Below are 22,648 nucleotides of genomic sequence, written 5' to 3'. Positions count from 1 at the left end.
ACTATAGGTACAGAATATTGTACGTACTGTTAAGATACCGTAGTTTTATGGGGTTTGCTAAAGTGCTTTTCTTTTCCTCTTATAAATTCTTATTGCAAGGGATGACTGGCTGGGCAAGAGGAAAGAATTTATTCCCAAATGAATGTGATACAATAGCAAAAGATCTCTAAAATAAAATACATTTTAATAATTTTAACATGTTATGGAAATGTAAACTCTCTGCTAGGATTCATAGTTGGAAGTGGAAATGTGGCAGTTGCTGGGGAGAGCAATTGTCTTGAATTCAGAAGGTGGATAGAGGGCTCTAATGGACATTTACCAAGATGTGTGCCTATAAACCAGTTATTGAGGATATATGTGCACTATAAGGAAGGGGAATCTTCAGCAAGACTGGGCGCCAGTTCTCTCTGCTAGGAGAGAAATGAAGCACCATGGGCCCGAACCTCAGAGTTCTTGGGGGGAAAAGTGCTTTGTAAACATTAAAGTATTGTGGACACTTCATCTTTGCTCTCTTTCTGTTCCTCTCTTCATTCCCCAATAGGAGCCTTGTACTTAATACTTTAAACAAATAAAGTTTGATAAATTTTAATCTCTTGCTTATGCCCAGACATCTCACAAACAGTGTGAGTCACTCAGGAAAGACAACTCCTCCCAATCCAGAGTTTTGGTCCTGACTACATGTGTTTTTGTGGCAGAGAAAGGAATAAATGTTCCTGTTACATGCCCCAGGCTCCAGAGCCTGGGGGCTGATATCCGAGGCCAGGGACCAGTCCCCCAGTGACAGTTTCCCCTCCTCTTCCCCCCCACCCCCAACTTGAGCCCGACTTAAGAATCCCCCACCCCCACTTTGGGGCCTTAGCTTGGCCGCTGCCCCAGAAGGACGCACTTTACTTTCAGTGGAGTCAGGGCAAGAAGCCTAGCGAGCTAGGAGCGGCGACCGGGGCGGGAATCTGGCCTGGGTGCTCGCCGTGTGACCGGCAGCCCCCGAAGAGGCCACCCCACCCCATCTTCCATCTTCTTCCTCCTTCCACTACCACGTCATCGTCCTGGGCCACCCAGCCCAAATCCCTGAATTTATTGGACTCCCCACCCCCTCCAGGAAGGGAGATGCCATCGCTATTGTGTCTCCTCCAGTCCCGCTGGCACCGCGGGTTTCTGCCCCCTGAAGCCTGGCCATTCTCCAAGGCCGCCGGCCGCCCGATGCTCCCCGCCCCCCCTCCCCCCGCACATTGGCTGCAGAGATGGCCAGAGAAACCCTGGAGCCACCAAAGCGACGTTTTCCGGGGTGGGGGTGGGGGTGAAGCCTAGGGTGAGAGATGGAAACGCTGCAGGGAAAGTGTGGCGGTGGAGTTGGTGAGGACCTTGTGGGGGAAGGCTTGGCCGGCCACCTGTGCGCTCCCTCTGTGTACACACACACACACACACACACACACACACACAGAGGTACACTTCTTCTTGGGGGTGGGGAGCGCGCTGCGCACGCACCTATACAAACCCAGACGGGTGTGTTTCACACATTCACACACACAATCCCGGAGCCAAAGACACCCTCCGCCGTTCCCTCCCGGAGCCCGTTGGGAGGCTTAGCTGAGAACCCGCCCGGGCCCCTAAGCTCTGCTCTGCTGCGCTCCTTTCCCTTACACGAAGCTCTTTATGAATGAACTCCTAGAGCAGCAAGTTTATTTTTTTATGAATGAGAGCCCAAGCCGTGAATGAAGCCCTGAACCAGGCCTTGCGTTCCGATTGGCCCGGGTTGCTGGGAAACTCCGCCCCCGGGCTCGGACGGGCTACGATCCTGATTGGCGGGCGTGTCCGGCCCTGGGGTTTCATTCACAAAAGTCAATGAAACAAAGGGAACGGGGAAAGCTGAGCCCGTGCTGAAGGAAATGCACCAATCGGGGGGTCCCCCGGGCACACAACTGTCTGCTCCGGCCGGAAAACAAGTTGGTGCGCTTGGGACTGGGGACTAAGGAAGCCTTGCTCTGTCTCGAAACCCGAAGTCCCTACTTCCCAATCCGGGGACATGCTCCGGACCCCAAAGCGGCAACTGCACTGACGCCCCCTCCTCAGGTGAGGGTGAGGGGGAAGGGAGAGGGAGGAAGTGTGATTCCCCGCCCACACACACACACACACACACACACACCATAATACACAATCGTGCGCGCACATACATGCTTCTGCAAATTTGGGGTGGGGGAGGAGAGGGGAAACAGAGGTTAGAAGGGAGTTGCTGAACTGGGAGTCCATGTGTCCAGCAAAGAGGTGGCGGGTTGAGTTAGTTGCATGAGGATGGTGCATCAGTCGCCTTCCCCCCACCCCCACGCACACGCGCGCGCACTCACACGCACAGAGACACACACAAAATAAGTCTTATGTAACCGATCTCAGCAGACCAGGGTTGCAGAAAGAAGAGAAAGGAAGAATTGTAAAGCTTCCGAGAGCAGGTGGGGGTTTATTTGGCGGGAGGGAAGTGGCAGTGGGGAAGCCCTCATTCCCTCCGGAGGTGAAGAAATTTGGCCGTCCCACCTTGGGTTCCCAACTGAAGCCGCTGGCCCTCCCCTCTCCCAAGCCCCTTCCCGGGCGGTCTGTGAGCGAAGCCCCGTTCCCACTCTCCTCCCGCCCCCATCCCCACTCCTACCCCAGGTCTTTCCCCCCCTCGGTGGGGCCGAGGCTCGAGGTCTGAGGGAGGAGCCGAATGGAGCGGAGGATGAAAGGCGGATACGTGGACCAGCAAGTGCCATACACCTTCTCCAGCGTGAGCGCGGGTCTCGGCCCCTCTGGCACCGCGGGCACCTCCATCCCTTCCTCCTCCGACCCCCTTCCCCAACTTTCCTCGCCCCTCGCCTATCCCTCCGACCTTTCCCCACCCCCATTCTCGCCCCTCCTACCCCCATGCATCCCGAGCGGGGACCGGCTCTTTGCCAGTCCCGGGGGACCTAGGTCAGACCTCCACGCCCCAGCCCCGTGACCACCCTTAGCTGCCTCCGCCCCATCCATATCCATCCCCCCATTACACCACTCTAGAGGATGACTCGGGGTCCATTGGGCCCTTTTCTCCCCCCTCGCCTCCCCCCACCCCCAGAAATCGCCCGGAAATGGGAGTCTGAGCCGAGCTCTGATGGTCACACAGGGGAAACTCATGGACCCTGGCTCCCTGCCGCCCCCGGAGTCAGAAGGTGAAGTGCCAGATTCTGGGGACCTGTACCTCTCCCACCCCATCCCAAGCCACACGGTATCCTCCCAATCCCCAGCCAGGCCCTCCAAATAAATACCCGGGCTCAGTATGTAATCCCTCCCCACCCCCAACACTTGTGGCATTTCCTTTTCGAAAGAAAGTGTTCTTTCCCCGAGTGCACCCCACTTTCTCCGAGTGCTCTTTCAGCCTCGGTTGGGTTGGGAGGGGGAACTCCCTGGCTTTGAGTTCATCTCTCGGTCTTCCTACCCCACCAACACCTCCCCATCCCATTTTATTCTATTCAACCCTCAGATCTCTTCCAAGACTTGAGCCAATTCCAAGAGACCTGGCTTACGGAAGGTGAGTTTGGGATTTTTTGGTTGCCCTTCTTTCCCTCTGATCCTGCTCCCCCCACCCCGACCCCCCTGCAGCTCTGGGACTCCCCCAAACTATCTCCTTTTCTTCGGCTCTTCCCCACCCCACCCCCACCAGCCTAGTGTGTGGACATATATATTGATGTATTTATTTTCTCTTGCCCTGAGCGGGCTTCTAAGCTTGTGTAACTAGGCCTGGGGATGAATCAGACCATTGTGCGGGGTATTTGCTTATGAATGGAACTTGGCCTCAGGCCCATTTTCCTTGTTGAAATTTTCTTTTGCAAAGTCTGCTTGGCCCTGTAGGAAGACTGAGGTGTGTATTGGGGTGGGGGTGGGGAGGGGAAAGGAGCAGTTAATTTGTTACTTATCTTTAAGAGTTTCCAAAACATTGATTCTTCCTACCCTTCCCCCACCCCACTAGACAATCAGCTATTCAGTGTGTAAGACAAAAGAAGAAAAAAAGTTGAAATGATTTTTTTTTCTGTCTATTTTTGCCTCCAGGGGCCAGAGATCTGTCCCTAAATTCCCTTGGTCATAAATCAGATATTTCTTCTTTTTCCTCTCTTTCCCTTCTCCACTTTCCAAGTGATATTCTCCCAACCATCTTTTTCCAACCAGAGGCTGGAGGGTTTTGATGGTGTTTGATGGATGTATTGTATTAAGGTCAGAAGCTGTATCCGATAGGGGTAGAATCTAGATTTGGGTGTGGTTGGTTGCTGTATTTCACCTAGTGTGTTTTGGAAAGGATGGTTGAAATATTTTAATAAGTTCTGATGATATTAGATTTAGAGATAGACAGGATCTTTGAGGTCATCTTTTACCACTTGGTATAAATCCATAGGTTTGTTTCTGATAAAATTGGTGGCTTATTAGTGGTTTTGTTTGTAAACACTCTGGGTGGGTCTGGCTGGAAGGATTAACATTCCGTCTTGAACTTTTCATTTTTACGTCTTGTTGACCAAAAAAGCTCAGGTCAGGAGAGATTTCTCTGTTCTCTTCTGCATCTCCCCATCACCTCTCAAGCTCTGGTATCTCATTTAGGTGATATTTTATATATTCCAAACTGCAGGGGACCCTTGGAGCAAGTTGGAAAGAACTTTTGCTTAGATGCTTGGGGCATTTGGCGGTATTATGTAAATCAGACTTTCTCCTAATCTCAGAAGTGGGCTGAGTAGATAAATTAGTTGGAATTACAATTACAAACCCAGTCTTATCTCTCGGTCTCCAACACCTTCCCTCCTGGAGTTCCTGGGCTAAAACCTAAGGTGGCAGAATAGTAAGACCGTGGGATTCATGCAGCAGAATTTTCAGGGTTCCTGTTTTTATCTTCATTTCACTAATTCCTTGTAGTTTAACATCCCCTGGGCTCCCCAGGCTGAAGGTCCCCAATGCCTGTGACCCTCAACTGGGCAGCACCCCAGGTCCCGAGGTTGGCTCTGGCATCGGCCAGTCCCTTCTGTGGCCTAGGTTTAGGGGTGACCCGAGGAGGAAATATCTTCCTATCCCTCCGTATAGAGGAAGACTCACCCCTTGACAAAAGGGGTTAGGGGTACTTGGGGATAGCAGTCCCAGGGAGTAGTCTCTGTTTCTGCTCCTCTGAAGTCCCTGTACATTCAAATCCAGTGGGTGGACAGTGCATGGCCAGAGAGGGGGAGGGAAGCATAAGAGGCAGAGGGAGGGGGCCTGGGATCTCCCTAGTTCCCTTTCCCTTCTGAGGGAGCGGCTCCGGTTCCCAGCTGGAGATGGAAGGGGCCTGAGGTGGGGATGCTGAGGCCGCTCACTCCCACTCTCTCTGCGGAGACAGATGCAGCTGCCGGGGCCATGTCCCCCTCTGCCGTCAAGTCACCATCCTGGCCTTCTCTACTGCCTTCTCCCGCAAGGTCAGTGTCCCCTCGTAGCCCAGGGGGGCCCTGAGATAGTGTGAATAGGTGGAGGGAGGCTGGAGCTCGAAGGGTGTGGTGGGGGGGATGGGCAGGAATCTCTTCTTTGGAAAGTGGTGATCGTAGGGAACCCTGGGCCAAATGTGGGGTGGCCCGCCATCCGACCCCCGCCACCGCTTCCTAGAGAATTTACAAGCCCACTTTTCCTCAGTCCTCCGGGGGCAGAGCCACCCATTTCTGCCAAGGGGCTATCCGCAGTGTAATAATCCTCACTGAGCCCCACTGCTATGCCAGTGCCAAGGGACCAAGAGAGAGGTGAGGGAGCTTGGTCGGGTGGACCACCAGGCGTGGACAGCTTAGAGGGGCTTGGGCAGGGTGTGTCTGGGGGGCTCGTAAGCCGAGAAATGGCGACAAGGACGCCTATTCCTGGTTTTTCTGGAGCCTCATCTTGAAAGGGTCGGAAAGGACCTCCATTTTCAGGGTGGATGCCAGGACTCGGTTGAAATGTTGGGAAAAGAGAGTGCAGGGAAATGCCCTGAAGTTGGGTCTGATTCTGAGGGACCACCTGGCTAGTGGCGGATGGGGGAACTGACCCATCCTGTATAAGGTTTCCCTTTTGGGGCTTTCGGCGGGCAGCACGAGGTAGCCAACCCGAGCTTGGGTTCCGTTCCGTGGAAATGGGAATATTTCATCCGGCTTCATGTGTCATATGGTTTAAGCCCTCTGTAATGAGATCCCCTTCACCCTTTGGTCCCTTCAGCCTGTGGATAGACATGTGTGACCTGGTTCAGGTTCCGTGTGCTTATGCTTATGACTGAGGTGGCTAGAGCTGACCGAAGGAATTAAGGAATATTTATATGTGCAGGATTGTATTTGTGTCCTCATGTTTGTGTATGTAGTTGTGTATGCTGGGTGTGAGCCTTCACTCAGTTTATTTCCCCTTCTCCCCCCTAGTCTTTACCAGTACTCTTTAGTTGGACTTGATGGCCATCTCACAGAGTGTGGACAAGGACTATTTCCTTCCCCTCCCCAATTTAAGGATAGGTGATTCCCTATAGAACAGAGGGGGATATTTGGGGAGTGCACATATATATACAAGCCATAGATTGTTCCTGAAAAGCTAGTCTAGAACAGCTGAGGCTCGTGAGGCAAGACAAGTGGTTATGTAGTAGGGCAGAGGCTCTGGGAAAAGGGTCTTGCTTGCTTCCTTTCCCCCCACTATTCCTTTGGAATGCTATTGCAGGGCTCAGAGTGGGGGGAAATCTTGAAACGTCCAGCAGAGGATTGGGGGCAGGAGCCAGGGGGGTACACACTCAGATTCCTCCATTTTCCTATGCCGTGACATAGAGACAGGAGAAAAATATGGGAGAGTCATATGGGTGAACAGCTAACTTCGCCTTCAAGAGTACTTTAACCCTTCCAGACCTTGGGTTGGGAGACCTTCCATTAATCTTTGTGGAGCATCCTTCCATATACCTTATCCTTTGAACTCTCCCCATTTGCATGCTAGTTTCCTGAATTGCATAGATTTGAAGAACATTAGAACACAGAGGGACCTTGAAGGATATTTAGTTTAACTCCTTTAAATTACAGTAAAACCCAGAGAGAAATGATTTGTCTAAAGTCACACAGCTCATCATCCACAGAGGCAGGAAACAAGAGTGTCCTCAGATTTCTTCCTAGCTTGGCAGTTCCCTGCCCTCAACAGCCATCCTCACCCCCTGTCAGAAGTCATAAGAGCCTAGTATTGAGACCTGAAAGGGGTTTTATGAGATTATAAGTCTAAATCATCAAATATAACCCTCTGGTTCATCTGCTATGGAGAATTTGGTAGCTGGCTGGAATGGGAGAGGGAAATCAGAATTCAGTTAAATAAATAAAACAAATCATTGTGATCTCAGAACCAAAAGTGGCCATTAAAGAAAATGCCTTTGCTGTCCAGGAAAGGAAGTCTTTGTGTCATTGTTATTATTATACTTGAATATTCTGAAAATCTATAGCAAACAACACCATCCCCCAATCCTCTTGTCTTCTCCATCCCCATCCTCTTCCTAAAGTGTGAACTCTTTATCCCAGTGATGATGATGATAGCTGACCTAGCACTTTGATCCTCATATTAACAATCCTGGTAGTCATTTGCTATATAGTATTTTTATTATCTGTATTTTTGCGGATGAGGAAATTGAGTCTGAAGGAGGTTAAGTTTCTCAGGCAGCATTTGAGATGAGGTGTTCCTGACTCTGCCCACTAACACTCCAAGTTCTCCTTAGGTATGGGGTGGAAATGTAGGCAGAATCATGGAAGGCTTGGGGGATGAGACTGCCATTTTTAGTCCTGGCTTACCTCACTAGGATTGTAGATTCATTTCTTTCTTTAAACAGAATTAAACTTTTTTCAGGAGAAGCCTAGAATTATAAAGTCACCTATTCCGGCTTCACATCCTCATTTTACAAAGGGATAACCTGAGTCCGGAGGAGGGGAGAGGCTTGCCTAATGTCACACAATTGGTGGCTTAATAAGGACAAGGCGGTCACTCATTTCAGTTGTGCCATTCCTCTTGACCCCATTTGGGGTTTCTTGGTAGAGATACTGGAGTGGCTCCTTATTTCCTTCTCCATTTCATTTTACAGATTAGGAAATTGGGTCAAACAGGGTTTAGTGACTTGCCCAGAGTCACAAAGCTAGTATCTGAGTCCAGTTTTTAACTCGGGTCCTCCTAACTGCAGACCTGGCATTTTATCCGCTGCACCGACTAGCTGCCCAACCAGGATTAGAACAGGAGATGAATAGAATTCCTCCCTTGGGGATTTTCATGGGGTAATGTCTGTCACAGCTTTTTAAAACTCGAATATGAAGCAAAAGAAAGGGTGATAGGACAGGACCTATGGAGCGCTGCAATATGGGCTTTGGGTTCAGGTTAGCATCGGTCTTAATGGGATAGTGGAGGGAGTGACGTCAACAAGGGCAGCCCTGGCCCCATTACTTCGATGGAAACAGCTGTTTAATGAAGTCCCATGGGGGTTCTGAGTGCGTCACCTTTCTCCAGGCTCTGTGCCTTCACTCCCCTCCCTCTCTAGAGACCCTCCTTGCCTAAGTGGGTAGGGGAGAGGGGGAGGAATTTTCTTCATCTTGTATCCCATTACCCTTCTCCTCTAGGCAGCCATGGCTACCATCCCCATTAGAGATATGGCAAGATGGGAGTGGGATGGAAAAGAGAATAAGGGGTCTGCTTCTTTCCAGAACAGATAGAACTCGTGACTGGACCATGAAGTCTTGCATCTTTAAGGTCCCGGGGACTCTTTAGTTTCCTTAACTCTATAGATGAGTTCCTAAAAATCTGGATGTGTGTGACTTGTAGAAATGGATTTTAAAATCGAAAGTCCAAAGAGCTAAAGAGCACCCCAGGAACCATTTAAATCAATGTCTTCATTTTACGGATGAAGACAGTTCCAAGGAAATTAAATGATTTGTGTAAGGTTACACAAAGAAGGAGGAGAGAGGAAGGGAACAAGCATTTATTAAGTGCCTACTGTGTACAGGGCATTGTGTTCTCAGCCCTATGTAGAAATTATCATATTTAGTATTTATACAAGTCATATAAAGAGGAATCTAATCTCAGATTCCAAACTCTTGTTTTTGTACTGATATCTGCGATCATTTCTGAACTGTTTTACTGTTTCCTTTGTGATGGAGAGATCTACGAATTCCTGTGGCTGTTCGTATTTTGATGTCCACTCCAGGCTTTCCCTCTTTCAGGCAGACCATGAGTCTATAACCAAAAGCACTAGACATCTTTGTGCTTTAAAAGAACTTGGTGGCAAATTGATTTGTGTGTGTGTGTAAGTGTGTAAATAATTTTCCTCTAATTTTTCTCTTCTCTATCTCACTTTGTTCTCACTTAAGAAACACGGGTAATGGCACAAAGAAACAGCTGTAATGTTCGGCCCAGGACTGGGAGAATGGTTAGGGCTTGTGTGGACCTTCAGAGGTCCAGCCTTCTCCAAGCGTTAGAATCCCAGCTCTTATCATCTTCCAAGACCAAATGTGAGCATCTACAGTACAGTGACCTGAGTCCGGGAATCATCCTGACTCCCACTGGACCAAAGGCTCTCTCGTCCAGCTCCTCTCCTTGCATATTAGACAGAACCTTTTCCATTTCTTAGCAATCTCCCAGGAAAGGAATCCCTGTGGAGCTTTCAACAAGGCTTGCAGGGTCAAACTACCCCCTCCCTCAAACCTCAAGCCCCCTTCCTGGAGAGTCAGAAAATTATTTGTCCCTTTCATTCACCATCAGTCTCCCCACTGCACTCTACCTGGGAGACCCAGACGCGGGAAGACGGGGCTGTGCCTTCCATTCTCCACAGAAGAGATTGCTTCCACCCACTCTATTCCTATCATGCTGCTCCAAATTCCCTCCAGTTACCCCCCCATCACACCCTTAAAACTTGTGCCAACGTGTCAGACTTCCCAGCTCCTAAGATTCTTAGAAGCTCCAGCCAATTCCCCTCCACACCCTGAGACAGCAATAGATAAAGGGCCTAAAGCATCCTAACTCCCCAAACCCCCAGTCCTCCTTCCCATAATTCTCCCCTGTTACCACTAAGTACACAGGTAATATCCCCATCCCCCATCCTACCTCTCCTGACACTTCTAAGTTCTGGAGTTGAGGAAGAAAAAGGAGAAGAGGAAGGCTGTTTCAATTTGGGGTGGGGGAGGGGGAGGGGACGGGATTTAAAATAAATCTTGTAGGAAAAGACACTGGAATCTCCTCAGGCAGGTTCTGGGAATGTTTCAGCCACAAACTAGATGAGTCTTCACTTGAGAGAAGAAGGGGGCAGAGGGGCTTTAGGACATGAAGGCCTTTGTCAATAAAAGGGCAAAAATGCATCTTGTCTAACTTGGGCTCCTACTAATCTTTGGATGAAAATGTCAGACCTGTTCCCTTTCCATCATTTGCCCACCCCGACCCTGGGCTCACACGTGAGCTCCAAGCTCACTCCCAAACCTTCTCTCTCTGCAGCTCAGGTCCCCGACAGTGACGAGCAGTTTGTACCAGATTTCCACTCCGAAAACTGTGAGTTTGTGGGCCCTGTTTGGAAGGGAGTTGGAAGAGAAAGGAATAAGCCGAGGGAAGTTTACGTATACAGCAGACGACTCATTTTCCCTTTTTCCCTGATAAAAGTGTGGGTAGGGGAGGGATCCCCACTCTTTTCCATGTAAAGATAGAAAACCACCAGGTTCTGACCACCAGTCAGAAATATCTGAACAGAAGGAAGCTCTGGGGAGAAGAGAAACACTTCTTCTATGAGATCAACCATGAAACAACAAGCATTTATTTATCAAGTGCTGTATTTATGTGTCATGGGCGAGGCACTGTGCTAAGTGTTGGGATGTAAAAAAAAGCAAAAACACATATATGGTCCTTATTCTGAAGGAGGAGGGAACAGGGACAGTTAATCCCAAGCAGCACATGATATGAAATGTTTGACTCTGGATTCTAAGTATTTGGCACCAGAATATAATGAAAGCCTCTATACATTTCCTCTTCTCTGACTCCATTCATTGAGGGCTTAAAACCCAGCTGAGCAGTGGAGGAAATGAGGTCATTATCCACAGATAATCGAGAATGTGGTATCATGTTAAAGCTACTTTTGAACACTGAACTAAGAATAAACATTCCCTCTGAGGTCTAAGGTTCAGTGTTGAAGTGTCAAGTAAGAAAAGCCTTCCTTTCACTCAGCTTAAGGTATAAATAGTTTAATTCCTTAAGCGAGCCAGGATGATTATGAAATTACAAATCTGTTTGCACAGGTTCTCTGGAGTTTAGGTTTATGGTGAATATTGGACTTTAAACAGCGTCTCTGGCTAATGTCTAACTTTGGGCATTGTCTCTGGCTAATGTCTACCATTAGCTACAGGGTCCAGGCGTGCAGGAGTGCACGGCTTATTGATGCACTCGGAGTATGTTGCATGGCAGTAATGGCTGAAGTTCTGGCTGTGGCCATAGTGTTAGAGCTGAAAGGGGACTTGGATCCTGCGGCCCAACCCCCTCCCCACCTTTTCAGATAGGGAAATGGGGTCGGAGAGGGATACTCTGGCTGGCTGAGTCTTAGAGAAGGATACAGGACACATTCAGGGGGGAGGGAAACCAGCAGGTGACTGATCTCCGATCCCGCTTTGCCGATTCCAATCCCTCCTCCATTCAGTAGCTTTCCACAGTCCCACCACCAAGATCAAGAAAGAGCCCCAGAGTCCTCGGACAGACCCGACCCTGTCCTGCAGCCGAAAGCCGCCGCTCTCCTACCACCATGGTGAGCAGTGCCTTTATACCAGGTGAGTCCCCGGCTGGGAGAGGGCTGTCCAGAAGGGGATTGGGAGAGAAGGACGGGGAATCCCCAGGCTGGAACTCTAACAAGGGAGGAAAGTCAGACAGCTGGACTGCCCAGCGGTCGCAGGGACGAGCTGTGAAAGTTACCTCGTGGGGACTGGGGGGAGAGGACGTCATTTTCCCCCGTGAGAAAGAACCTCATCTAATCGGACTGCGCTCCCCCAAAATCTACCCTAGTAGAAAGTGGGAAGGGGGGGCAGCTTCGATTAAGGAGAATGTGAGACAGAGGGTCTTGATGGCTCAAACTCCTCCTCATTCAGCAGCCTCTCCTCCCATCCCTCTATATAATGTGGGGCTGTGACCTCACTGTCCCCGGGGAGTGTGTGAATGTAAGGAGGAGGAGGAGGGAGATGGAACTGAGAATGACATAATGATAATAATTTATACTTGGATAGCTTTTTAAGGTTTGAAAAGTGGCAGGTTGAGGAGACTGTAGAGGGCTATGCCTTGGAAAGCTCCTCCAACTTCCCTTGTCTCTCTCCCATGTCTGCCTGTCCCCAGTGCCTATGATGCCCCCAGACAGATTGCCATCAAGTCTCCCCCTCACAGCACCCCAGGACAGTCACCTCTGCAGCACTTTCCCCGGGCAGAACGGAGTTTCTTGAGACCCCCAGGGGGAGCCCCCCCCAACCCCAACCATGGGTTCGTCATGGAACATAGGTGAGTGGAGGACAGTGGGTTTGGGGGCCCACAGTCCCAGCTTTGAGGGGATCCCCTCTCCCTCAGGCCTCCGCCTGGCTACCTTTCCCCAGGCAGGGTGGTGCAGTGGATAGAATCCATCTGTAAAATGAAGGGGCAACATACTCAGCAACTTTTAAGGTTCCTTCCGGCTCTAAATCTGCAATCCTAGAGAGGGAAAGTGTGGAGCAAGGGGAGAGCTGTACTTTCACCCCAACCTAATCCAGTTCCCCAGCTCTTGGGGAAAGCCCCCTGCAGAAGGGGAAAAAAATAAAGGAAAAAGTAAAAAGCGGGATCAGCTAAAATTCTCTTTTCTCTCCTCTCTCCTCTCCTGCCCCCTCCCACCTCCCACCCAGCCCCATTTTCCAGCAGCCCCCGGAGCTGTGCCACTCCTTCCCGTCCTCCCAAGGTGGGGGCCGGGAGCCCCCTGCAGCCCCCTGCCAGCCCCAGCTGTCGGAGCCCTGCCTGCCTTACCCCCAGCAGAACTTCAAGCGGGAATACCACGACCCCCTGTACGAGCAGGCGGGCGGGGGCTGGGGCGGCGGCGGCGGCGGCGGGCACAGGTACCCAGGGGCAGGGGTGGTGATCAAGCAGGAGCAGACCGACTTCGCCTATGACTCAGGTAAGGGGGGCGGGGGTCTGTGGGGGAGGGGATCTGAGTGCGCGCCGGAGAGGGGGAGGGGGCGGGGCCCTGCCGTTAGGTCCCAAATGGGGAGGGAAAGAAAGGGCGGCGTTGGGCGCCATCCCCGCTGGGCCTCCGGACACATCAGTGCGCCCGCACCCATGCGCGTATAGAGGATAACGTGTATCACGCACACAGCCATAGAGAGATCCCGGTACACCCGTGCTACCTACATTCGGAGGTGGGCAAGCCGCCTCACGCCCGCGCCTCAGCGTTCCCACCTGTGAAATGGGGATGATAAAAGCCCCGCCTCCTCAGGGGGCTGTGCGCCTCCAATGAGCTACGCGGACACAGAAACCTGCAAACGTGTGACAGATTACAGATGTGCACAAACACGCACGTACATCCCTCGTGCGTGTGGGTACCCGCCTGTCCACCTCCGTGTAGCTCCCGCCAGTCCCTGGGTTTATTATCAGTAAGACTGGGCTGGATTAGAAACAGGATGGAGACTCTCCAAACTCAGGGAACCAGAGAGGGAGGGGCCGATGGCTGGGAAGCACCTGAGCTGTTCCCTTCCCAATTTTCACACCTTAGCCCAGGGGAGGAAGACGTGGGTGCGTGTGTGCGCGCGCGCGTGCCTCCCCCTCCCCCCCCCGCGCGTGTGCCTCCCCCTCCCCCCGCGCGCGTGCGCAGACACGCAGGTGCACACGGGCCTATCCGAGGTATTTGCGGTGTGTCCCTACGCGGGTGTCTGTGTACTAACACGTGCGTGTGCACGCTGAGCCCGGACACCAGAGGCCCCCTTCTCTCCCAAGAAGGGCGCCTCCCTTCTGGAAAGCGGAGGAGGAAGTCTGGGACGGAGGCCGAGCTCTTGCCGCTGACCTTCAAACGGTGCTGGAGTGGAAGGGGATCGGGTTACGTGCCCTTGAACTCAGGGCCCCTCCCCCCTCAGCTCCCTCTGAATGGAGTCAGGAATTCCATTCACAAAATGGAGGCATGAATGAGTCCCCCCCTCCCCAGCCCCTCTTTCCCCAATCCCTGGGGTGTCAAATTTCACCTCCAGCTCTTCGCTCATAGGTGAGAACTGGGGGGAGGAATCGGCCCAGAACTGCCTTCCATCCAATCCCCTGCGGGTGGGGGAGCCTAGGGCCTGGGAAGGGAGGGGCGCGGAGCCTCCTCTCCCGCGCCCTCCACCCGATGGGCTGTACATGCAGGGGGGCTGGTCCAATAGGATCGGGGTTCTGGGCTGTGGTCTTCCGAACCCTGGAGACAAAAGCTCCCTCCCGGAACGGGGAAGGAGTCCATGTGGAACTTAATCCCCCCGACATCTGCCCTTCTTGGGGACGCCCCCACCGCCAGAGATACCGAACCTTTTTCTCTGGGAGGGGCTGCTCTCATTCATGCTCTCCCGTTCCTCCCTCCCCCTGTATAAACAGGAAATAGCCGCTCCCAGAGGCTTCCTCTGGGCTTGGAATGATCCTGGCCTCCTTTCAAATGAGGGAAAGCCCGACTCAGCAGCCCTGCCCGCTCTCCGGGCTACAGCTGCCCTCCCTCCCGTCCCAGGGCTGCTCAGGAGACCGGAAAGAAACCGGGCACCCGAATAGCTGACAGCCCCCCGCAGGCGGAGAAGAGGGACGGGGGAGGCCCGGGCAGGGAGCCTGCAAGGGAGGGGCTGGCTCCCCCGGCTCCCCCGACGGAAAGCCTTTCTTCCCTCCCCCACAGATGTTCCTGGGTGTCAGTCCATGTACCTACATGCAGACGGTTTCCCTGGCCCCTCCCCTGGTGATGGAGCCATGGGTAAGGCAGCTGCACCCCCACCCGGACTCCCGGCCCCATCTTACCGGCCACCAGGAGGGCAACAGATCTGAGGCAAACACGGTGCCCTCTCTCCCCCCAGCTACTGCTCCCCTCGTTTTACAGCGCAGGGCCCAGTGGTTAGAGAGACCAGCAGCCAGAAACCCAGTCTCAAACACTTCCCAGAGGGCCACCCTGAGCAAGGCCCCTCACCCCTGTGCCTCAAGGTTCTCATCTGTAAAGTGGGGACAATGAAAGCCTCCTGTGAGGTATCCTGTGAGCTATTTGTAAAACACGAGCTTAACACGCTGTTATTATCATTATTAGAGTTTTTGAGGTTCAGAGGCAATATCAGACCCAGAATTTTAACCCAGGTGTTCTGATTCGAGATCCAATATTCTCTGGGCTCCAAAGCCACAGTAATATCTCAACCTGAGGTGTTTGCTTGGTGTAATGCAATTTCTATCGGTCACTGAGTCTGTCTGTGCCTCCTTTTCCTCCTCCTCCTCCTCTTTTACTCCTCCTCCTCTTCTCCTCCTCCTCCTCCTCTTCTCTTCTTTTCTATCTCTATGTATATCTGTCTCCTCTCTCCTCCCCTTCTCTCTCGGTTTCTGTTTCTGTCTCTCTCTCCCTCTGTCCTCCCCCTTCTTCCCTCCCTCCAGTATTTTACAAATCATGGATTTAAAGCTGGAGAAAAAAAATACCTCAGGAGCCATCTAGTCTCTCTCTGTCTCTGTCTCTCATTCTTCCTCCTCCCACCTCCAGTATCCCAGAAACATTTATAGAATCATGGATTTAAAGCTGGGGGGAAAAAAACCAAACACCTCAGGGGCCATCTAGTTTAACTCCTTTATAATAGCTAAGACTATGCGGTAGGCCCATTTTAAGCCCTTTGCAATTGTTTGATCCTCACAACTACCTGGAAAGGTGCTATTTTATAAAGGAGGGAACCCAGGCAGGTGGAATGACTTGCCCAGGAAGGGGCTCTAGAGGGTCTCAGGCTGGATTTGAATGCAGGCCCAGTGCTCCATTCACTGCTCCCCCTTCACAGATGAGAGAGCTGAAGCAGTCAGACTTTTGTTCAGAGTCTACAAGCTGCAAGCATCATTGGTGCTATTTGAAACTGGTCACAAGAGTCAGTCCATTTTCTTTTGTCACAGTGCTTCCCTCTTGTAAATGGGTTGGAGGGGTCTGGAGCTCCAGATCTCTAAGATGTGTATTCTACCTTTTCTCTCCCTCCCCTTCCCCCCTCTGCCAGGATATGGTTTTGAGAAGTCTCTTCGGCCTTTCCCTGAGGATGTCTGTGTGGTCCCAGAGAAATTTGAAGGTCAGAGGGGGGACTGGTGGGGGCAGGGAAGCAGAGGAAGGTCTCCCCACTCATGACTCCTGTCTGAGCCTCCTCTGTCCAGCACAGAGAGGCTGGAAGTCTTTTTTTCTGTCTCCTTCCCTCTCTAGAAAGGGAGAATCTCAGCTCCCAGGAAAGACTCTGCTCATCTCCCTCCCTGTTTTTCACAGGAGACATCAAACAGGAGAGCCTTGGGGCGTTCCGAGAAGGGCCCCCCTACCAGCGCCGAGGTTCCCTCCAGCTCTGGCAGTTCTTGGTGGCTCTGCTGGATGACCCGACTAACGCCCACTTCATTGCCTGGACAGGCCGAGGGATGGAGTTCAAGCTCATTGAACCAGAAGAGGTGAGTGTCTCCTCCCTGCCCCCCACTAACCAGGAGTGCTGAAAACAAACAGATTTATCAGCGATGTCGCTCTTGGGTGAGGGTGAGGTTAGGATGGGGGTGTCTGACAATGTTGGGTGAAGACCAGGCATTTTTCCTAGATCTCCTCCTCTTCTCCCTTCCTTTCTGCCTCCTGATCTTCCCTGCCCCCCAAGTCTCAGACTTATTTGCCCATCTCTCCCAGGTCGCCCGGCTCTGGGGCATTCAGAAGAATCGGCCAGCCATGAATTATGACAAGTTGAGCCGTTCGCTGCGCTACTATTACGAGAAGGGGATCATGCAAAAGGTTGGGTTCGAATGGAGGTGGCAAGTGGTGGTGGTGGTGGTGGGTGCCAGGGAAGGTGCCCTGTGGGAGAAGATGCGCGCCTCTAAAGCTTAGGAGAGGAAGGAAGCTGTGTGAGGGAGAGGGGGGGTACATCCTTAACATCCTCTCCCAAGGAAGTAGTTGGTGGCGGGTTGGGGGGGCGGGAGAAGGGCAGAGCAAGGCAGAATGTGGAGTTAAAAGTTTATCTGGCAACCTATTCTTCCACCTGTTCCCAACAGCTGAACTGGTCAAGGCTAAAAGGCTCAGAGGTTAGATCAAGGTTTCCCAAGTTATTTTTGCCACAGGAAATTTGGGCTTTAAATATATTGATGGAAAGGATGAGAACAAGACTGTAGTAGTGCAGAATTGAGAGAGAGAAAGGGGGACTAGAGGTGATTTACATTAACCTTGCCTCTTCCCAGGTGCAATTATCTAAAAAGCAATTTTGATGCATAGAAAATTTCAAAAGTTAACATTCTATTGCTTGCCATCTAGGAAAGGGGATAGGGGGAAGGAGGGGAAAATTTGGAACACAAGGCTATGTAAGGGTCAGTGTTGAAAAATTATCCGTACATGTGTTTTGAAAATAAAAAGCTTTCTCTCCCCAGAAATTAATTAAAATAAGTATAAATTATATAAATATAAATAAAAAATAAGTTTAAAAAAGAGTTAACATCCTAGAAGAGGTAACTCCTGATAGCATGGACAGCATAGAAAGGGAAAGCTCTGACTGGGGTGTCCCTAGTAGAGCCCTAGTTCTGCTATCAGAAGGCCTGGATTCAAATGCAACCTTTGCCAACTAAGGGCAAGCACTTGCCTATACCTCCCTGTGGTGCCAACATCAAGTTTTCTTCTCATTTATAAAAAGGAGAGTGCTGGACTAAATGGCCTGACTTTCAGGTCTAGCTCATGTGCCTGTATTTTCTCATGGAACTCTTGGTCACATCCTGTGGGATTCCACAATGCTTTTTAGGAAATGCAGGATCAGGCACGTAGCATTTAACTGAGTGGGATGCTGCAAGGGCAGAGATGGAGACTCCCGGGGCATCCCTGCTGCTGCCCATGCCATCCCCCAACCTTGGTCGCCCCAAGCTCTTGTTCCGTCCCCAGGTGGCTGGAGAGCGCTACGTGTACAAGTTTGTGTGTGAGCCGGAGGCCCTCTTTTCTCTGGCCTTCCCCGACAATCAGCGCCCGACTCTCAAGTCTGAATTTGACCGGCCAGTCAGCGAAGAGGACACCGTCCCTTTGTCTCACCTGGATGACAGCCCTGCATATCTTCCAGAGCTTGGGGGCTCTGTGCAGCCCTATGGGCCTAAGGGCGGTTACTCCTACTAGCCTCTAACACCTTGCCAAGAACCCACAAACCCCCCAGGTGGGGGCAGGGGACACTATGACCATCCTCTTTGTACATATGGATACATTTGGTGTTGGCAGGAGCCCTTACTCCCTTCTCTGACACTCCAGGAAACTTTGGGGGGCAGTTCCCTAGCCCTGGTCATCCCTTTTCCCTTCCCCAACTAAAATGGACCCTACCCATGGTGCTCAATCAAATGGCTGGATGGGGTAGGAAAAGAACTTGTCCGTAAGTAGAAGGCTCTGCCCAGAGGACTCCGCTCAGGCTCTCCCCACTTCTTCCAACATGGCCCACTCTGTCTTTTTCCCCAGTACAGAGAGCAGGCAAGGTTTACCCCTGCCAGGTAGGTCAGAGGAAGAGGACTGAATCTCGGTACCGTCTCCAAGCCCAGTGGATCTTTGAGGTTCAGAAAGCTCCCATCAGTTCCCATGAAGAGAAGCAGAAGGCTTAGATATGTCCCCTTCTCCAATGACCAAATCCCAAGGTCACCTTTCTGCTTCCATCTCCATCCCAGCCTCCTGGTTACACTGGGTCTCCTTGGGGTCAATAAAATGCTTTTTGAACTAAGAAAGTGATTGGCCTTCTACCTTGACTAGCTGTCCTTTCCCTGCAGGTGGCTAATGGCAAACACTCTCTCCACTGGGTTACTGTGTTCCCTGAGGGAGGGGTTTCTATCCCAATTCTTCATGAAATAAAGGCCGGAAGGGTCTGCCTCGGACTGGGAAGCTTCAGGATAGGCCAGAGAGGATACCTTCCTCAAAGGAGAGCATATCAGCCTCTCCCCCAATCCATGTCCCCTCTTCTCTCCAGATCCCAATAAAGGCCCCTGCCAGGCTCTGTCAGTCTCTGTGTCCTTAATGTTGCCAGGTTCAGTGCTACTCTCCCAGGGCATGGATGGGAGGGAAGCTGGGGATGAAGATCAGAGAAATATAGAACAGTCTATAACTAGGTTCTCAAAATCTAGGGCCTCCCAAGAATTTTCTTCCAGAGGAAGAAATACTTTTCCTCTAGCTCTAGTTTTCTAACTTTTTTAAGTTGACCTTATTTCCTTTTCTTTTAATCAATTCTTGTCCACTCCCGAAATGCATAAGTACACTAGCAACTTATCCCTAGCTCTTGCTGGTGTCTCCTCCCAGAGTAGAGAGCAGGGCAGGGTTTCCTCCCACCACTCCTAAGCCGGCTGAGGGTCATTGCTGCATTTTTTGCTGGGGATGGAAGAGGGAGGGGGGCAGCAGGATGTGAGGGGGAAAGCCAAAGTATGCCCTGGGAGCTAGGCCAGAGAGGGTAAGACAACCAGGGAGGAGGAATTGGGAGAAAAGAATTTTCTCCTCTTCCAAATTTGGAAGAAATCTGATTCCTGGAGCTGAATTTGTATGGGTGGGAGGGAGGCTGCAGGGAAGAGGTGAATAGGATACCTGAGCTGTGTGTAACTGAAACAGGTGATGTAGTAGGTGGGTGGGATGGTGGGAGGACAGGATAGGACTAGGAGGAAGAACTCAGATAAAATTGAAGCTTCTTCCCCCTCCCCTCCACTATGACTAGAACTAGTTTGGGAAGGTGGAGAAAGGGGAAAGCAAAAACAGGTGATCTCCAGATATATTTTTAAATCACTACAACTACAAGCAAAGAAGGAACTAAGAAATGCAGGCTGACACATAAGCTGATTAACTAGATCCCAAGTGATTCAGTAGCTTGGCACAGGGGAAGGGAAGAAGTCAGATTATGTGCCAAACTCAGGTCAAAAACCTGTTTCATTTTATATTTCTGAAGGTTTTGCTTCCAATTCACTTGCTTTAAAAAAAAAAAAAAAATTCCAAACAAGGAACATAAAGCTTCATTTAATAGATACATCAATGTCACATTGTGGCCAGACGCTACATTGAGGGGAGGGAGAAAATGGGAAAGGAAAAATATACAGGAAGGGGCAGATAGAAAAAGAAGAGGAAAAAAGTCCATAGACTGAATTAAATTGCTGATTGATGCCCCTTGAAAAGCTAATTGCACGATTAGCCATTGTTCGCTGCTCTTCAATTGCTCTAATGCTTAAACTTTGAGAAGCTTGACCAAATAAATGAAAGTCCACTGGGAGGAAATGATCATTGCAGATACAGTGAAGGTGGTCAAAGCAAGGTTACAATGAGTTGAATGAGAGGCCAGGATTCCTCAGCCCAGTATACACCCCACAGAGCTCCAATATACACATGCATATGCAGGCGCATGTGCATACACATCACAAATCAGATGAAAGGAGCAGGAAACTCCCAAGCCTGGCTACCTGCTGAGCCACGAGAATAATAGACTTTCATAACCAGGAAGATTCCAGATCACAGCATGAGATCCATATCCTCTCCCCAGCCATCACCCAAAGTCAGGGAAAAAATGAACTAAGGGAAGGGCAACAAGCACCCCATTGTGCAAGGGCCACAGTCCACTCCTGACCACCATTCTTCCTGGGAACACCATCTCCTGAAATGGACAGGGTGGGGAAGCGGTTCCAGTGAAGGAATCTACACAGGCCCCAGCTCCACAATCCGTGTTGATCTTTCCTGGAGGAAGGTCAGGAGGGCTTGTAGACTCGGCAGGGCCCCCGGCGTGGGCGAGGGGTGAGGAGGCCACAAGGTTGTGTCTCACCCAAGCTCTCCAAGAGGAGGTCACTAGAACACACACAGAGCCGGAGGCCAGGAGGCATTCTACACGGCCACCCAAACCACTTCAGCTGTCTCTGGGCTTGATAGGTGGCCCAGCGAGCGGCCCCCTCCCACCAATGAAACCTCAAAGTCACCTACTGTCCCCTCTGGCAGGCTAGCACTGGACAGGGCAAGAGGAAAGTGTGCTCAATGACCACAGGGTAAGACAATGGAGGAGTGCATTTTCAGCTTTGTCTGGGAACACCTGACTTCCTCTGTCATACTGCTAAATCTGAGGGGACATAGACAGAGAAGAAGGCTGCTGAGCTGTGCTGCTCTCTGCCCAGCCTTCCTTATCCACAGGCCCCACTTAGCCTCACTCTGCAAGCTTTACAGAACATACAGTGTCAGTTCCTAAGACTTTCAAGCTGATTTTCTCTGCTAGACATTCCACAGTAAACCCTGGACATCTTTGCAATTTTTCAGGGTCCCAACTTCCCAGGACCCTTCAAGTTCAAACATTTAACCTCCCCGCACAGAAAATGAAAAGGTGTACCTCATGAGGGGACAGGGAGAACCTCCTCAGCATCCTAAGTAATTCCTGCCACCTCAGCCTCAAACAATTCCTAAATGGGGACTCTGCTCCCCAGCAGGTGGCTTAGATTGTCAGATTTGCTCAAAAAGGGTTCAGCTCAATTTAGGAGCAAACAAAGAAAAAGCAAGAAGGAAGGCACAGATATGGACACTAATGAGGTCATATTGCCTGGTTCTAACTGCTATCCTTCCACAAGTTAGCAGCACAGAAGACTGAAGGGTTTTGAATTGGAAAAGACTTTGGAGATTATCTAAGCCTAATTTTCTCATTTAATAAAAATGAGGTTAAGTCATAAGTCTGCCCAGGATGCACAAAGCGTAAAGTCGATTCTCAGACCTCTGACTCCTTCTCTATACCACATTTAAACCTGATCTTCCCTCCCTAACTGGAGGGAAGGGAAAGTAAAGCCAGTGATGGAGGCCCAAACAATAAATAAGACAGCAGAGAGGGGAGAGATGTTTTCCTTTCAGAGAACAGGGCCTAATGACCACTTGAAGTCCAATGGGGAGAATTTAGAATCAGTTAAAGATTAATGATAGCTCAGACACTGGGAGACAGACTCCACATCTAAACCATCCCAGGACACACTGTGGGCCCTGATGATTTCCTCACACAAGACTACTTCTGGGAAGCCCTTTCTGTTTCCCAGAAGCTCTCGAGCACATAGTGTCTCATACAGGTGCTGTCCACTACAAACAGGGCAGCATCTGCCCTTCTCGGGTCACAGAATGAGCACAGATGAAGCATGGCCACACAAAGCTCGAGGAAAGGGGAGCAGGGAAAAAGGAAATTCAAGTCCTGCTTCAGAAGGATCTAGAGTGCAGCTGTTAAGCTTCCACAAACCATCTCCAAGAAGGTGTTTGTGTGGCCATGTGTGTTTTGCCATAGAAAGCCTCTTTGTTAAAATTCACAAGAGTTCCTGGGGGAATATTAGGCCTGTTTTGTGGAAGGGAGTGATGGGAGTGGAAATTAAATAAAATAAAAAGTTGTGATGTCACCTAGCATTTTTTGAAGAGGAAATAAGACACATTACACATTGTATAGGAGGAAAATCCCCCCCATATTCAACATCTGTAACCACTCAGACCCCTGGACTGGAGAGTTCTGTGAAATGGATGTGGTTAATC

At 50.8% G+C, this 22,648-nt stretch overlaps 1 protein-coding gene across 5 annotated transcripts; it reads left to right on the top strand.

The window, feature by feature from the left end:
• Positions 1-1,987: 1,987 nt before the first annotated feature.
• ETV4 (ETS variant transcription factor 4) lies at positions 1,988-19,149 on the top strand. Of its 5 annotated transcripts, none has more exons than XM_031966360.1 (13): positions 1,988-2,070; positions 2,644-2,755; positions 3,083-3,176; positions 3,488-3,535; positions 10,453-10,506; positions 11,642-11,765; positions 12,322-12,480; positions 12,855-13,120; positions 14,843-14,917; positions 16,173-16,241; positions 16,430-16,602; positions 16,826-16,927; positions 18,056-19,149. In XM_031966360.1, the coding sequence occupies exons 2-13, from the start codon at positions 2,696-2,698 to the stop codon at positions 18,278-18,280; spliced, it is 1,449 nt and encodes a 482-aa protein (XP_031822220.1). In that variant the 5' UTR covers positions 1,988-2,070; positions 2,644-2,695; the 3' UTR covers positions 18,281-19,149. The 5 variants fall into 5 exon arrangements, with proteins under 5 accessions (XP_031822220.1, XP_031822218.1, XP_031822222.1 ...); XM_031966358.1 differs by having other exon boundaries at positions 11,639-11,765; XM_031966362.1 differs by lacking the exons at positions 1,988-2,070; positions 2,644-2,755 and adding exons at positions 2,195-2,444; positions 5,357-5,432 and having other exon boundaries at positions 11,639-11,765.
• The last annotated feature ends 3,499 nt before the right edge of the window (positions 19,150-22,648 follow it).

The sequence above is a fragment of the Sarcophilus harrisii genome, chromosome 4, assembly GCF_902635505.1.
Source record: "Sarcophilus harrisii chromosome 4, mSarHar1.11, whole genome shotgun sequence".
In the NCBI taxonomy this organism is placed as follows: domain Eukaryota; kingdom Metazoa; phylum Chordata; class Mammalia; order Dasyuromorphia; family Dasyuridae; genus Sarcophilus; species Sarcophilus harrisii.
This window is presented reverse-complemented; position numbering and strand designations above follow the sequence as displayed.